This window comes from Megalobrama amblycephala, linkage group LG10 (genome assembly GCF_018812025.1).
Source record: "Megalobrama amblycephala isolate DHTTF-2021 linkage group LG10, ASM1881202v1, whole genome shotgun sequence".
In the NCBI taxonomy this organism is placed as follows: Eukaryota; Metazoa; Chordata; class Actinopteri; order Cypriniformes; family Xenocyprididae; genus Megalobrama; species Megalobrama amblycephala.
The window spans coordinates 22,109,883-22,128,446 of NC_063053.1; the positions used below are offsets into that span (position 1 = coordinate 22,109,883).

General features: G+C 36.4%; 1 protein-coding gene across 16 annotated transcripts in view; it reads left to right on the forward strand.

Moving 5' to 3' along the window:
- Window positions 1–18,564, forward strand: part of macrod2 (mono-ADP ribosylhydrolase 2) — a 634,638-nt gene that overhangs the window by 588,180 nt on the left and 27,894 nt on the right. For all 16 annotated transcript variants that reach the window (XM_048205395.1, XM_048205400.1, XM_048205403.1 and 13 more), the window contains 3 exons: window positions 9,142–9,207; window positions 15,097–15,192; window positions 17,676–17,750. In XM_048205395.1, coding sequence (XP_048061352.1) covers window positions 9,142–9,207; window positions 15,097–15,192; window positions 17,676–17,750 — 237 coding nt within the window. The remainder of the gene's footprint in view (window positions 1–9,141; window positions 9,208–15,096; window positions 15,193–17,675; window positions 17,751–18,564) is intronic.

Here is an 18,564-nt window from a genome sequence, read left to right on the forward strand (position 1 = left end):
GTGTGAATCTCAGAGGTTTCTGGTTGCGAGACAGATAAACTGAAAGGGTTTCCGAGGGCATTAGCTGCAGCTGGCGGGTTTAGTCTCAGTTAGTGAAGACACGCAGAAGCACGGCGGCGGCGATCCTTTCGATCCGACCTATCAGCGCCGGGTTGTGGCCTAATAGAGCCGGCGAGCTGCTTGGGTGGAGAGACTAGACTTCTTGACAGAGTTCTTGGGGGATAAAGTGATTTGTGATGTAATCCACATGAAATCCATACATGGGGGGATCGGTGTGCAGAGAAATGAGAAGGATTGTTCACAGAACCGGACTGAGCATTTTAGCGCCCCCGGATAGCTTTTCAGATGGCCTGTGAGGTGAGTGTGTGTTTAGCGTGTGTGTCATGCCGCATTTCGGAGATTAGGAGGTGACAGGTTAGATGGGCGAATCAGGACGCGGAGCATCAGGTCGAGCTGTTAACTGTGTGCTCAGCAGATGTAGGAGGCAGAGGGGGCATGTTTGGAGAGGGAGAGAAAAAGAGTGTGTGTGGAGACGTCTGTCTGTGGAGAAAAGAAAGAGATAATATATCAACATCAATAAACTCACGCTCATAGCAATTTTAGTCTTATTCTCTTTTAGCTTAACCTTTAAATGAAGTCTTTAAAGGTGCTCTCTGTATTATTCCCTTATTAAAAAAAGATTTATCCCTGAAGAAATGAATAGCGTTTTTGAAAAATATGTTTAAAATAATACCCTCATGTGAGAATCCAGCATATCAGTAGCCTAATAAAAATCTGTGTAAAATCTCCACGCTGTAAAAAAAAAACTCATTATATGTTCTTTTTTGCATGTTTTTTATTTACTCCCAAAAGTTGATAACTTTTTTGTCAATTCAGAAACATTAAGTTTATTTTACTTAATGAAAAAAGTTTTTTTTTCACTGTACATGGAGAATGCCATGTTGATACTTTATTTATTTTGCATTGTTTTTATCTAATGTTTGTATTTTATTTCTTATTTCTTTTTACTCTATTGTAATTTTAGAATATAATATAATATAATAATTAATATAATACATTTTTGTTGCACAGGAGTAAGCTGCCATTTAAACAAAGAGTGCAATAAATATTTGTTGCTACTTGTATTTTTATTTTATTTTATTTTGTATCAGTTGTATTTTTCATATATATTTTTATTGCTTTTTACCCCATTTGCACTATTATTATTTTACCGTATTTGAACGTATTTTACATCATTTCTTATTGCACACACATTGCAAATGTTTTGGAAATACAAAAACAAAACAAACAAACAAAAAATTATATTAACCAAAAGTGTTTGACAGAAAGAAAGATAGAATGTGTGTGTTTTTGAGGGGGAACAAAAAAAAAAAAACAATAAAAAGAGAATGGGAAGAAGTACAGAGTGGGAGGGGTCAAGCGACAGGAAGCTTCAATGATGTATTCGTATATCGAGGGTGGGCGGCATTACAATTGTATATTGTAGATAGTGGCTCAAGTGTCTCCAAGTCCACAGTTTTGCACAGCTGGAAACACGGCCGTTAAGCTCCGACCCTGGCACAGAGCGAGACACTGAATCAAAAGACTCTGCACCGCATAAGATACGTGCAGCTCTTAAAAGTGGAAGCCAACACACACACACAGAGAAAGAGAGAGCGAGAAGGTAGATTCTAGGCTGCTGAGCAGCATCTGTTGATTGTGACACTCTCACTCACCTTTCTCTCTCATGTCTCATACATTTTTCATGGTGCCGGTTTTCTTCACCATGAACTGTGTTAAGAAGGCCTAACTGACAGGAAGGAGAATTCCCCACCGTGTGAAAGGAGGAAGTGTTCTGAGTCTTCTGCTATTCGATTCCGTATGATTACATATCCATAGTAATGTGACTGTAAATGTATGGTATTAGAAATATTTTTTAGATAGCTCACAGAAGCTCTTCAGCTTGTATACAAGCGTCCTCCTCCTAAACGTGTGCATTTATTTATGCATGTGTGGCTGTCATTTGAACTCTGTTACACTACTGCCATCTGCTGGTGGAATGACTCACTGCTGGGTTGCTGGAATGAGGTTTATATCCTTATTCGTCATATTAGCCTCATAAAATCATAAATTAACAACACCAAATGCTCATTTTCACAGCCTCAAATATCCTTTCTGTCCCTCTAAAGTTTGTACTCAGGCTTCATGTCTTTGCTTGCCTTAGTTTTTGTTGATTGGACGCGTAATAGACAAGAAGTCAGTTTTGATGGATGTGATTACTTCATATTGGGTTATTTCAGTGTCTCTCTTGCAGGCAAAGATAATAAAACTGCTGACATAATTTTAAAATCAAGAAAATAGCTTACTCATATTTTGAAACTTCTAAACCTATCACCTTTAACTACTTTAACTTTGCATTCTTTGCTTTAAGTACTTCCCATGTGAAAGAGGCCATCGTGAAAGCATGCATGACTCATTTCAGCTCTCGTCTCTCAGAATAATTTGGCTTTCTCTCCAGGTTATACACAACATCCCTCACTGGTGTACGTGGTGACCATGTGACCTCGCATTGAAACTGAGAAGATTTATCATCTTAGTATTTCAGGATCCAATTTATCTTCAGGTTCCTCACAAGAATACCATCAAAGACAATGGTGCATGTCATCGTTTTTAGCAAGAATAGATTCTATGCCTCAACCCCACGCACATTATAGTGGGTTAACGTTTATTTGAATATGCCTTGATACCTTCCATCCTTCCTGTGCATTCAGCATTTTTAAGTTATGTCCTCAAAGTACTATTAACCATACAGTCCACAGGAGGACTAACCTCCTCCCACATAATAATTCATATGGAGGGCAAAACATTGAGCTCCAGCCTATGGAGAAAAGACCTTTGCCCTCTAAATGAATAAAATGTCACTACATCATAATCTGCGGTTATTGGTTTATCGATATTGAGGATGAAGTCTAGAAGTTCCAGTGGGTGTGAAGCAGCATTTGATTGACAGCTCCACTAGAGGCAAGGCTAACAACAAATCGCGGTACCTTTTTTGAAGGTCTGTCATATCTTTTGGCATATTGTGTTTGTTTTCTTTCTTCTTCTTTTTTTAAGAGCATGTGGTGAGAAAACAAATCGCTCCGACATTGGAAAATTGCTTCTCACACCAGCTTGTTAAAAATTCCAATTATGTCAGTAGTGTAATGGTCATTGTCAAGCACAGCGGATCATTTGTGTCAGGGTCTTCATTTTCCAATTCATCCTAAACCCTATCTGGGTTAAAGAAAGAAAGAATACGGGAGAGTATCAGGACATCGCTGAAGAGAGGAGAGAGGTAGAAGGAGATGTCAGGTTTAGAGGACTAAAGTGACAAAATTAAACCCACCTGGGATAAATGCTTTCATGTAAGCCCATGGGACACACTGCAGCGGGCTCATGGGAGTTCTGTGTGGGGTGTGCTGAGATGTATTTAGCTGTCCGTTGGGACTGCACTCTGTGGAGTCTACAGATATTCAGAAAGTGCAAAATTAGTGCAGCGATGCCAGAACTATTATAAATATTTAATGTAAAACATGACCATAGCAGGGCAACGTTCCTCAAGACAAATGTGTGGACTACTTTATCAAGGATCTTGAGGGAAGATAAATATGCCAAAAAGCAATTTAACATGCCCATCAATGTACTGGGGTTATGATACTGTAGTAGAATTTTGTGTGTGCGTGTGAGTTATATTCTTTTTTTTTTGTTCTGTTTTGGTTGTTTTTCCCCCTCGTTTTTGTTGTGTTTTGTGTGTGTGTGTGTTTAGATTTTCTGTTGTTTATTTTTTTATTCTGTTTGGTTTTGGTTTGCTTTTTTCTACTTTGTGTTTTCATGTTTTTTTCTGTTTTGTGTTTAGATTGTTTTTGTTTGATTCTGTTCTATTTTTTTGTTTTGTTTTTTTCTTGTGTTTTGTTTTGCATTGCTTTTTTCTGTTGTTTTGTTTGTGACAGAATAATTTCAGTATAGCATTTATGTTTACAGTAAATACATCTAAATACATTTTTTTTTGATGAAAATATGATAAGCCAGACAGGTAGGCCTTTCATGTATGATCATTTATAGCTAAAGTAATTTTACTTTTCCTGGCATTGACCTTGTACAAAACCCTGAGATGGAATCATTTCTGAGTAGTTATTGTTTACTAGCAAGAAGAGCAGATCTGTCTCTTCTGAAAGACACGTCACATTAAAAATGTACCTGTGCCCTGTTATCCTAGTATTTATCTTATGTTATCATTTTGTCACTGCAACTTAAGAGCAACAGCAATTTGTCTGAACTTCATGATTTATTTTACTTGCTGATTGGCTTGTTGTATTCAGAACAAATTTAACGCCTGAACCAGAACCAAACAGCTTCATGAGTTGAAACTTCACTAACTATATCGAATATGGGATTAAATAATCTGTGATACTGTAATATCAGTTTTTAATATCAAAATCAAAGTGTCTCATCCTCAGTTATCCATTAAGAAAAAGACTTGTTTGATAATCAAACATCAGCTGGAGTCTTTCCTGTTCCTCTTCACAGATGAATTTGTGGTTTCATTTCTGCTTGCCAGCAGCAGGAGTGATTAGATAACAATCATCCTCTCATCTTTAATATAGGATTAGCCACTGCAATGTGATGAAAGGACAAAAAAAAGATTTCTCTTGCTTGTTGTTTTTTAGGAAGGGGATTTAAGAAGAAAGACACAAAGCTTGTCATTAAGTTTTTCTCTTTTTTGATTTCAGAGAAATCCCATGTTAATGAGCTGATGGATAGACAGAAGCCAGAAGGGTTTTTCTTCATTCTCTTTTTCTTAAATTTTAGTCTGGATTACTACGAGATCCACTGAGCACCAATGGGATGATGCTCACCCACAAAGTGGTCATTAAACCTTGAACACTTGAGAAACACTTAAAAACTTGTGATTAGATAACAAAATATAAAACAATTTTAATAAATACAGCTTGCTTTTTGTGCATCATATCACAAAAATAAGTTTCTAGGGGTTTAAATATTAAAGTGAGATATATTATTCAAAATGATGAAATAATTTTAAATATTTGGACACTTTCTGCTTCACTTGACACATCCAAAAATGGCTCTGAAAGGTAAAGTTAGCTGTGGAAAAAAAAAAAAAATGTGTTTGCAGATGCCATTTGGTTTGATGTCTGATGTTCATTCATATATATATATATATATATATATATATATATATATATATATATATATATATATATATATATATATATATATATATATATATATATATATATGATAAAGTTTACAAAAGTTTACTTTTCAGACCACTATATACTCCCTGATTTTTCATAATATCCAGTAGTCAAGAACAATAAAAATCAGTAAATATGCAAACTAGATCTGCCTGTGTGGTTCAGTATGCATAGATCTGCGGTCTGCATGTTAGTGAGCGAGAAAATTCACTGGGTCTCTCCACAGTCTTTACGCTTCACGTGTCACGCTGTACCCATTCACTGAAGGATCTGGATTGGCTCTGTTGTCCTTGAACTTGTCTCATTACGGACAGGGAGAGCGGCTGTCAGATACAGTTATTACCGTGACGCTCGTGTGCGTGTGTGTGTGTGTGTTTGGGGGTGCATCTGTTTAATGAGACACCTCGCTCCAATCCACACGAACGTACACAGACAGACATCAGAACATGTGCACCAACAGACACACACCACTGCACATGCTGAAATGATTCACCAGATCGCTTGTACGCACACACACATACTCTCAGAGGCGCTGGCCCGGCTCCCTCTGGGTATTCATGTAGCGTGATAGAAAGTTTACGTTCAAACCCTGAGGACAAAACCAGCCACAGCTTGTCTCTGCATGGCTAATGTCGAGCTTGCACTTAATGTCACTTTGACTGCAGAGCTCTGAATCGCATTTGCACACTCATAAGCCGCTGTTTTGTTTTGAGTTGGGAGTATCGATCTGGTACCGAAGTACCAGTGTTTTTGACATCCTTATTGCCAACTTTTGATTTACTTTTCCCTCTACCAGCATTGATGACTGCAGCTATGAGCATTATTAATAGTAGTCTCGCCAGGCAGAAGAAGCAAAGCAAATGTTCTGCTTGGAGCAATCCCAAAGAGCCAAAGATACTTGCATTTGTGTTCCCTGGAGAAGTGAGGTTTTTAAGACCAGGTGAGATGGAGCTGGAGATTGTGCAGAGACAGAGGCCAAATCTGAATTTACCTGAGTCCCGAGCACCTGCGACGCATGAATCATTCCACTATGAGTGCAGACCAGCATGTAAAGATGCCTCTGTATGGTTTTTCCACTTTTGTGAATGAATGTTCTATGTATTTTGTGTGTATATTGGAATAATTTCCTCCAAGGAGGCTTCTTAAAAAAAATTGGATGAGAAAATAATCCATATTACAAAAATAAAACAGTGTGAGACATTAAACCATGTATAAATCACTTGTTTTCTATAGTAACACTGTTCAACAGCGACACTCGCGGGTAAAGTTACATTGGGAGGCCTCGTCTCTCTTGCCTCTCCTGAGCTCGTTGAGTTTTAACAGACTCCCTAAGCATGCGGTGGGGGGTAAATAAAAATGAATGGGGGAAAGTCACATGAGAGGAGGCGATGCCTCTTTTGCGCTATGATTGGATATGATTGGTTTGTGTGATAAATCCCGCCACTTGTTTTCGTGCACGTTCGCATTTGCGAATTCAGTCTGAATTAACTAAATTATGGTGTTAATGGGAAGACAAATTAAAAAGTAAGTAAACTTACTTGAATTAGGGTACATCTTCTTGAGCTTGATGACTGATGATCCAAAAATAAGTTGACTATTTAAAGGTGCCCTAGATTATGTTTTTAAAAGATGTAATATAAGTCTAAGATATCCCCTGAATGTGTCTATGAAGTTTCAGCTCAAAATACCCCATAGATTTTTTTTTAATTAATTTTTTTAACTGCCTATTTTGGGGCATCATTATAAACGCGCCGATTTTATGCTGCGGCCCCTTTAAATCTCGTGCTCTCCGCCCACAGAGCTCGCGCTTGCCTTAAACAGTGCCTTAACAAAGTTTACACAGCTAATATAACCCTCAAAATGGATCTTTACAAAGTGTTCGTCATGCATGCGGCATGCATGCGTCGGATTATGTGAGTATTGTATACTGTTATATTGTTTACTTCTGATTTTGAATGAGTTTGATATTGCTCCGTGGCTAACGGCTAATGCTACACTGTTGGAGAGATTTATAAAGAATGAAGTTGTGTTTATGAATTATACAGACTGCAAGTGTTTAAAAATGAAAATAGCGACGGCTCTTGTCTCTGTGAATACAGTAATAACCGATGGTAACTTTAACCACATTTAACAGTACATTAGCAACATGCTAATGAAACATTTAGAAAGACAGTTTACAAATATCACTAAAAATATCATGTTATCATGGATCATGTCAGTTATTATTGCTCCATCTGCCATTTTTCGCTATTGTTCTTGCTTGCTTACCTAGTCTGATGATTTGGTTGTGCGCATCCAGACGTTAATACTGGCTGCCCTTGTCTAATCCCTTTTATAATGTTGGAAACGTGGGCTGGCATATGCAAATATTGGGGGCGTACACCCCGACTGTTACGTAACAGTCGGTGTTATGTTGAGATTCGCCTGTTCTTCGGAGGTCTTTTAAACAAATGAGATTTATATGAGGAGGAGGAAACAATGGAGTTTGAGACTCACTGTATGTCATTTCCATGTACTGAACTCTTGTTATTTAACTATGCCAAGATAAATTCAATTTTTCATTCGAGGGCACCTTTAAAAAAACAGCTGAACATCATTTCACAAATAAAATATTGTCTGAATTGTTACTGCCTTTATTTATTATTTTAATAATAATATAAAAAATAAATATAAAAATGCATACAATTTTCTTTTATTTTATGTTATGTAAACTGGGACATAAATTAACATTTGATTTATTGAAAAAAAAAAAAAAAAAAAAAAAAAACTTGCGAGGTCTTTGCCTCATTCCAGTACACCTTGTACATTGAAAACAACATGTATATAAAATATTATATATACATATACACTGATGAGCCAAAACATTATGACCAGTCACAGGTGATGCGAATATTGTTGTTCATCTCCTAACAAGGCACATATTAAGGTCTGTGTAGATTAGATTGTTAGCAAACAATAAGTTTGCTACGTATGGGGCTGTGTTGCTGCAGACCAATCAGAGTGCCCATTATGACACCTGTCCACCGTCGAACCCACCTACAATGGGCACGCGAGCATTGGAAATGGACCTTAAAGGTTTCCTGGTCCATTGAGTCTCGTTTTCTTTTACATCACTTAGACAGCTGTGCACGTGTCTGCCGTTTACTTGCGGAAGTGACACACCAGGATGCACTGTGGGACAATGACAAGCCGGTGGTGGGAGTGTGATGCTTTGAGCAATGTTCTGCTAGGAAATACTGGGTCCAGCCATTCATTTGGATGTAAATTTGAGATGTGCCACCTACCTGAACATTGTTGCAGACCAGGTACACCCCTTCATGGTGCTCCGTGGTGGAAGTGGCCTCTTTCAGCAGGATAATGCACTCTGCCACACTGCACACATTGTTCAGGAATGGTTTGAGGAACATGATGAAGAGTTAAAGGTGTTTCCCTGTCCTCCAAATTCCCCATATCTCAATCCAGTCGAGCATCTGTAGGATGTGCTGGACCAACAAGTTCGATCCACGGCAGCTTCACCTTGCAACCTGGAGGATGCCCAACACTGCACGTTTTGTGTTTCTCCCTATCAAACACAGCTACATACAGTGTATTAGACAGATGGTTATAATGTCATGGCTCCTCTATAGGTGTGTGCAAACAGCATCAAATCCTACTGATAAAGAGTTACCTCCATACAGGAGCTGTTTTACATACAACCTCAAGAATAAAATTCATACCCTACCTGAATACATCTCATTTCAGCAGGAAAAGCAAACCAAGCATGCGAAAATAAACTATTTATCTTGAAAATGAATGGCACCCATATTGTTGTCTCTGCCTTGGTGTCTGTTTTTGTATCATTCTGAGGTGCATGTGGGTCTCTTGGGATAATATCATGTTTTTTTTTTCTGTTTGTTTGTTTTCTAAGCTGACAGCCGTGATGACGAAACCGTGGTCCAGGAGGACAAAACGTCTGCAAAGGAAGACCATAAAGGTAACACATCTGCCTGCTTCCAACTCTTGCTCCAGCTTTGGTTGTAATTAAAGCAAAAACTTTGGCTCATTATATTATGTCATATTTAAATAACACTTTACAATATAGTTAATGCATAAGGTGGCATTACCTAACAATGATTTTTTTTTTACTACGTTTATTAATTTAGGTTAATTTTAATCTATGAATAACATATTAAAAATGTATTAGTATACACTACTGATTAAAATATTTGGTGTTGGTAAGATTTTTTTAATGGTTTTGAAATAATTTTTTATGTTTACTTCATTTATTTTATCCAAAATACAGTAAAAAATACACAGTGAATTTATTAAAGTGTATTTAAAAACAAAAAATGACATAACCAGTACACACTTTTCACAATACGCATATGTGCAATATTTCAGTAAATGTGATAAATTGCGCAGCCCGACCCACAATGTTTGTTTCCTCCTGTGGTTTAGAATGATGTAAATATCATTTTCATATTAATATAAAACCTGCACCACTGACAGTAAATAATGAAACAGTCTTGACATCTTGGGTTTAAAATGCGAAAATCTGCTTTCTCACACCACAGAAATAGATTCACTTAAAAAAATTAGCAATAAAGTGAGCAATCTGGACTCCTCTTGGGATGCAGTGAGATCAAGAGTCCTTGGGCAGCTGGTTTATTAGAGCTAGAGTTACGAGTGTGTGTGTGTGGGTGATATAAGTCTTACTTTCCTGTTGGACGCTGCATGAGTCTCGGTTTCTGTAAGTGAAGGACGATGGCCTCAAGGGCTCCATATTGCCCAGGTGGTGCGATATGAGCCTCACACAAACAGCCAAACAACCCCACACACTTCCCACTCCTCCATTGATTATGTGAACGCATGTCTGTGTCCCTCTGAACTGCGACTTCAAACGCTTTCCACGCAGATGGAGTCAGGGTGGACACGTGTGCATTAAATCCTGTTTTGTGTCTTTCATCTGATGTAGTGTGCATGTGTGTGTGGGCGAGGGCAAAATTGATGTCTTTTGCGGCCTTGTATCCCACTCCAGAGCAGACACAGGTGTTAGCTGGAACCGCACAGATGGATACTCTGACTCTCCATTCCTTTTAAAAGAGAGAGGGGTGAGATGGGATGGAGAGGGACCTAAACACAAATTAAAGGCATTAGGCTGAAACAGCTGCTCCAGTTCACCCAAAAGTGGCGGCTTAATACCGCTCGGTCTTGAGCAATGGGTCGCCTATTTCCTCGCCATTAAAACCATCATTTAGAACTCATCAAGTTAATCTGAGAGCTGGTGCACCAATATTTCATCCCAAAAATGTACACAGTTATCAAATCTTATTGCACACTCCTCAGCCATTTTAGTGAGTATAGTGATCTGCTAGCTCAAGCATCACATTTGTTATATGTTTGTGTATAAAACATGAAAAAAACCTAAGCCCAAGGGGCCTTGAGCTGTAACCATTTGTTTCTTTTTGACAGGTTGGCTGTTCAAATAAAGATTAAAATTCTAGTATAATATTATTTTATTGCTTAAAAATGATTGGCCACACTACAATGCAAAAGTTTCAGGTCAGTAAGGTCAGTTTTAAAAAACTTCAGCAAGGATGCATTAAATTGATCAAATGTACACTGTAAAAAGTTGAGAAAACGTAAAAGTTTAAGGCAACCAACTGCAGGAGATTTTTGAGTTTTCTTAACTTGTTGTAAATTGAACTTGTTTTACAACAACAAGTTAAAGGATTAGTCCACTTTTAAATACACTTTTCCTGATAAATTTACTCACCCCCATGTCATCCAAGATGTTCATGTCTTTCTTTCGTCAGTCGAAAAGAAATGAAGGTTTTTGAGGAAAACATTCCAGGATTTTTCTCCTTACAGTGGATTTCAATGGCTACCAACAGGTTGAAGGTCAAAATTACAGTTTCAGTGCAGCTTCAAGGGCTTTAAATTATACCAGATGAGTAATAAGGGTCTTATCTAGCGAATCGATCGGTCATTTTCGAAAAAAATACAACCGTTTATGCTTTATAAACAAAATATCGCCTTGAACGTACTTTCCGCTTCCGCATTCTTCATAACGCTTACGCTGAATGTCCTACGCCTTCCCTATTCAAGTTACGGGAAAAAAACGAAACTGGTGCCGCGTTCGTTCCGTAAGTAGAATAGGGAAGGTACGTTCAATGCGATATTTTGTTTATAAAGCATAAACGGTTTTATTTTTTTCGAAAATGACAGATCGATTCGCTAGATAAGACCCTTATTACTCATCTGGTATCGTTTAAAGCCCTTGAAGCTGCACTGAAACTGTAATTTTGACCTTCAACCTGTTGGTAGCCATTGAAATCCACTGTAAGGAGAAAAATCCTGGAATGTTTTCCTCAAAAACCTTCATTTCTTTTCGACTGACGAAAGAAAGACATGAACATTTTGGATGACATGGGGGTGAGTAAATTTATCAGGAAAAGTGTATTTAAAAGTGGACTAATCCTTTAAGAAAACTCAAAAATCTCCTCCAGCTGGTTGCCTTAAACTTTTCTCAACTTTAATTTTTCTACAGTGCAAGTGAAGAATTTTAAGTTGTTCCAAAAGTCTATAATAATATGTGTTTGTAATAAATGTTTCTTGAGCAGCAAATCCCCATATTTCTGAATGAAATATTTTCTGAAGGATCATGTGACACTGAAGACTGGAATTATGGCTGTTAAAAATTCAGCTTTAGCTGCAGTCCGTACATTTTTTGGGTTAAAAATGATCCAAAATCAATTTTTGAGCAAGTACATATCCAGCCAGTGTTCAAAACTATCTCCTAACCTTAGCTCGATTCACAGCTTGTAATAATGTTTTATAATAAGAGTGACCTGGTGGATTTCCATGGGAAATTCAAGCATGCAGCAGTTCAACTTTGCATCATTAGGTCACGTCTGTAAACAGAAAGAAGTCCAGGCTAATCGGTTTTATCATGTGAGGATGCTGCTTGTAGTGGATCATTTATAGCCTTTTCTCACAGCAGCTGCAATAATAAAACTTATCATTTTGATGGCGGATTATAATCCAGAAAGATCCAAATGACAATCATCAGTGATAACTGGAGATTCACCCGTAGTCAAAAAGCAAAAGACTTCAGACTGTGGAGTGGCTACAGAAATTGAAATCTACTGGTAACGCTAATACACACTAAATACACATAGTCACGCAATGCTGATGTTGTTAACATTAACAGTTTGAGAACAAAGTATAACAACAATAATAATTTGCATGGTTTGATGTGATATGAGCTAAGCGATCGTTAGATTTAATCACCATTGACAGCGTGATTTATTGTAGGCTAATGCTTTCCCCCTCAGTTGGTCAGAACAAAAGTGGCATACATGTTACTTGTTCAGATGATATTTTCCAGTGAAAAATTCGTATTGGTCATACTTTCAAGACATAGAATCTGTGATTCCGAAGTACAGTATCCACACCGGTGTGCTAACTGACAGCAAACATTAGATTCATCTGCGCTGAGGAGCCGTGCCGATGCACAACGCACGTACAGATAATAATTCTGAATGTGACTGCAATCGCAGGTTTCAAACAGAGATGGCGACAAAGAGGAAAAATGCTGGACTGCAGCTTTTAAGTATATTAAAATAAAAAACAATTTTAAAATGTAATAATATTTCATAATATTACTGTTTTACTGTATTTTTTATTAAATAAATTCAGCCTTGGTGAACATAAGAATTTTTTTTTAAAGACACATTGAAAATATTGCCGACTTCAAACTTTTGAATTTTAGTAAAAGCATTATGTCTAATTGGTTTAAAAACAAACAAATAATATCTCTTATTAAGAACAAAAGAAATATCAAAAGCAACAGAAGAAACCATAAAATGACAATTTAAACAAATTTTTATTGTGATTCTTGCAATTTTACCAGGTTTAATTATTTTTTAATGATTTCACATTGGTTACTAAGAAGAATGCAAGCTTTTGTGCAAGCCTAACACAAGCCTAAGCTTTAAAGGACTAAAAGGACTGCTGAATGTGGAGCTGAATGTTTAGCTCTAATATACTTTATTTGTTAAAATGAAAATGTGAACATGACAGAAGATGCACCTCTTTTAACCCTCAGGGGTCTGAGGATTTTTGGGACCCTGGAGAAGTTTTGACATGCCCTGACATTTGTGCTTTTTTCAGTTGTTCATAAACATATTAATGACAAAAGTGTCATTACACTGTATTCAGCACAAACTAGGCTACAATAATATGTGAGGAACATGTATGTACATGTTTGTGTTTTTGAAGGAATAACGTTTATGCGTGGTTACTGAAAAAACAAAAAACTTAAGTCACTGAAATAAAGCCAAAAAATATATATTAAACCTTTTTTCACAAGACTTCTGGGTATTTGAGGTTGTAGACTAGAGTTTTTGCTTCAAAATGAGGTAAAAATTATGCTGCCTGCTTGTTCATATAAAACAATAGAGATATTAAAATTTTCTAAAACATCTTTGGTCAAGAAACACAGTATGTGTGGAGGCGTGAATCATCATGAATAATGGGTGATTCTCACCTGAGAAGACAAAAGAATCGCATAAAGAGCTCTAATGAGCTGCATAAATAATGAGCTCTTTCAGTCAGGTAGGCTGTGAAAAAACCCTCTGTTGATCATGTCTCATGATGTAAATCAAACATACAGAAAAAACAGCAATACTGTGAAATATTATTACAAACATTTTTCACATTTCTCTGTTTCTTCATCGCTCTCACGTAATGCAGTCCTGCTCACTAAAAGCAGACTAAAGCCCACTAAAGCAACAGTTAACTTGAGTAAAGTTCATTGAACGATGTAAATTATGGTCAGTTTCTAATCAATTTCAAACCAATGTAATCTTTATCAAGTATCAACAAGCTAGCCAAACCGGTATGATTCCCCATAGCAACCACCCATAAGACACCAAGGCTTAATAATTCCTTAAGTAACTCACACACAGACACAGATCATACACTCACATTCTCATGTTCAAACCCTGAGTGCACCTGAAAGGACATGGACTAATCAGAGGCTTAAGCCATGATCAGTGACATACATACAAATCCACAAAACACACACACACACGCACACACACAGAGAGAAGAACATCTGCTGCTTCCAGTCGAGTACCAGAGAAAGGGTCTCGGTCTCCCAGATGCTGGGAGTTTTCTCAGCCATCCCTGATCAATTAAACGCCTACAGCAATTCCTTGAATGAGAGAGAGGGTGAAGGACTGAACATTTGCATTCAGTTTCCACACTGACTTGGTTTCTCATTGTAAGAATGTCAATACTATATAATACTGCATTCACACTATGTCGTAATTACATAAATAAAGCTCTGTATGCTTTCAAATCACTCTCGCGGTACTTTAATGTCATACACTAATCAGTCGGCACAGCACTGCTTCAGGTCGAACACACATTAAATCTACTGTGGTCAGGTGGTACAAGTCGTAGCTCACAGAAAATTACGAGTTTACATGTTGAAGTTACAGGTTCTACAAGTACGTGAAGGCTTTTTACAGTCAGAATCTTTACAGTAATTCCGAAATACAGTAAATGCGCCTTTAAAATGTGTAATGATGCAGTTTGTGTGACAGTAGAATGCTAATAACAGAAATCCAGCAAATGTTTTGATAATGAAAACACAATAATTCTTGAGTACTTCTGACTGTTGTGTTCAACTGGAAGTAGGACATATTGAGTTTGTTAGTAATAACCCATGATGCATTACCCCATATAAATAACTCAATACACTGTGATAATGTTCATATTTCTTTTGTTTCAGACTCTGTAATGTGTTCTCTTTTTTACTGATATTGACATTGACATTTCCCTGATACATGTTATTTATTTGTTTGTCTTTTAGTGGAGGTGAGTCCAACAGCAAAGAAGAAACCTGAACCCGAGAGAGAAAAAGAGAAGGAGAAGAAAGAAGACAAGGGATATGATTCACAAGTTGCAGGTGAGATTACAGATCACTGACATACTGTTTTTCCCCACACAGTTTGATTCCTCCGAAAAGTATAAACACTGACTTAAATGTTGATAATCAAAGCATCTATATATAATGATTAGCGTGACTGGTAAAATCTGATAGTTGTGCATACTATTAATGGCTCTAACATTGTACTTATACAACATCGCCTAAGGTTTTTATATTGTGGATCTGGTTATTCCTCTCACTGATAAGACCAGTAATGATTTATAGATAGTTACAAGTGAAATTGCTCAAAATTCACTGAAAGTTTAATTAGATGCAGAAAGTTTTCCGGCATGTGCGACTTGATAACCATAACGACACTGATCAAAGGAAAGCTGAGAAGTTGGTAAATGAAATTAGTTCATAATGACAAAAGTCTATCAGTGAATGTCTAGTGGATATAGCGTGATTTGCTCACTTTATGGAGGAATTGTGTTTATGGGAATGGCAGTACAGTGGCCTATAACTTATTTGCACACTTAAAAATAAAGGTCATTAGATACAATATATTAAATCTTGTGGTGTCTGCAAACAAATGATTGTCCTTTTCTAAAACATTGACTTTTCTTTAAACAGCTTGATTAAAAATAAAATCAAAGTAACTAGAGGTATAGGTCATCACATTACCTATGGACATTTCTGAATTCTAAGTCTGAATTCTGGAAATTTAATCTCAATTTTGAATACTGTATATCTGTTGTTTTATAATTTAAAATGATTTGTTAAAAAATGCTTAAAGGTCCCGTTCTTCGTGATTCCATGTTTCAAACTTTAGTTAGTGTGTAATGTTGTTGTTAGAGTATAAATAAAATCTGTAAAATTTTAAAGCTCAAAGTTCAATGCCAAGCGAGATATTTTATTTAACAGAAGTCGCCTACATCGAACGGCCAGTTTGGACTACATCCCTCTACTTCCTTCTTTAATGACGTCACTAAAACAGTTTTTTGACTAACCTCCTCCCACAGGAATACACAAGAGTTGCGTTTGTAGAGTGTGTTTGTCGCCATGTCGTCGAAACGCTGTTATTTTCATCTCGCAGTCCAATCACCGGGTCTGATTCCGGCTCAAATTGATAGGGTAAAATTAAAGACATGTTTACAATAACACTGAGCGCGTGCATCTTCCACGTTATGGTAAGAGGCGTGACCTTTCCGGGCAAGGTTCGCTAAGCTGCTGTCGAATCACAACACGGGAACCGCTGGCACAATCAGAACTCGTTACGTATTTCTGAAGGAGGGACTTCATAGAACAAGGAAGTCATCAGCCCGTTTTTATGACAGTGGAAACAGCGGTATACAGATAAGTAAATTATGTGAAAAATACTGTGTTTTTTTACATGCAAAACATGAACACATGTTATATTGCACACTATAAACACAATCAAAGCTTCAAAAAACGGGACCTTTAAAGTGAAGTCTTTTTTTAAAATGCTGTTTGACATGAACTTTTGTTATGTAATGTTACTGCATTCATAATGACATTCAGTAAGCATTACTGGCTTCCTGTAAAGGAATTGAGAGCTTGGAAAGCTATATTCTTGTCATCAAAGGTGTGACAGCTGATTTTTCCCTCTCAAAAATAATGTTTTTTGTTGTTGTTTGTTTTTTTGTTTTTTGATTGTGTATTGATTAATTGTTTTCTATGCACTTCATATACTTGTTGAAATTCAAATGTTCTAAAAAGAGTGCTGGGATGGCTCGTTTGCAGCTTGAATGCCAAGGAATTTCCTAATCTCTCAATTTGTCATGAAAATCCTATTAGTAAAGCCATTACAGGTTTTCAAATCTGACATTTTGTGTTTAACCGTTTTTTTTTTTTTTTTTTTTGTTTTTTTTAAACTCGCCAAACACGAAGCGCTGATGTCTTAATACAAGCCTGCTATCTGTAACCACACAGCCTTGTTAAATGCAGACAACTTAAAGCTGAAAACAAAAACAGTGTAGTGTTTTCTCACAGGTATACACTGTCAAAAAGCTGTCAGCCATTTGAAGCAGTACGAGAGGGCAGAAGAAACAGCTGTCGTGTTTTTAATGTTTCATACAGGAGATCAAGTAGTCTAATGCACTTCTCCTGCATTTAGCTGATAGTAAATATGCTGTGTGTGTGTGCGTGCGTCCGTCCGTGTGTGTGTGCGCGCCACCTTAGGCAACAGATGAGCATCATCAAGGCCCGCTCTCTCCTTTTGCCATTTCCTTGATCGATTACTTAGCCTCAGATGAGGCTGTCCTCCCCTCACTCTCGAGGGCAGGGCTTCAAATTTGTCTCAGAGCCCCATTATTAAAAATGATAACTGTAATCTCACCGGCTGCCGGATTTGAATAAGGAAATAAAGGGACGGTAATTCTGAACTGGATGAATTATGAATGGAGCTTTTTGAGAAGTGAGCAAGTCGGAAAGGACAATGTTATTGGATTAGTATTGTCTTTTTTATCCGTTAATATGTTAATCTGTCTCATTCTGTCAAGGGGACAAGAAAGAGGATAGCCCAGGAAAGAAGATGCAAACAGGCCAGACTGATGAAGCGGGAAAACAGATGAAAGGTAAGACCAATATCATCACCTAATTCAAGAAAGGGAGAGAGATGTACATGGCGCATTCCATGTGTACTTGTCACATGTCTCAATTCTTTCTTTAAAGCTTTAGAGGCCAAATCTCAAAGAACTAGTTGAGATGTTTTATAAATGATAATGTATAAATGTAATATATATATATATATATATATATATATATATATATATATATATATATATATATATTATATTATATTATTATGTGAATATTATTATATATTAATAAAATATAATAATATAATAATTATTATATTATTATATTTTATTTCTTTATTATTGTATTACATTTAATTATATATTTGTTTAATTGTATATTAAATATATTAATATAATATATTAATGTATTATAAATATTACATATATAATATAATACTATTTTAGATATATAATGTAATTTATTATATATTATATATTTATTCATTATTTTAATAAATGGTTTATTTAATATTTATTTCCAGAAAATCAGGGTTTTAAATGGTATTTATACAAATTTTGGTAACAGGTTTGCAAAAAATGTCTCAAATGAAAATGAATGGAAAATATAATATCTGACCTCCTGTTTTTGAATGATAAGAATTTCTATCACTGACCATTTGTTGAAAAAACTACATCCCTATTTTGTACCTTGTTCATAGTAAGTGAAAGTCCGACATTATGTCTTTATAGAAAGCAGAATTATACATAACCGGACATACAAACAGTAGTATAGATGTTTACACATTCAACATGTTCACACATTCATTCAATTATGCCCACTATTTGTGCACACAAAACTTGATTAAAG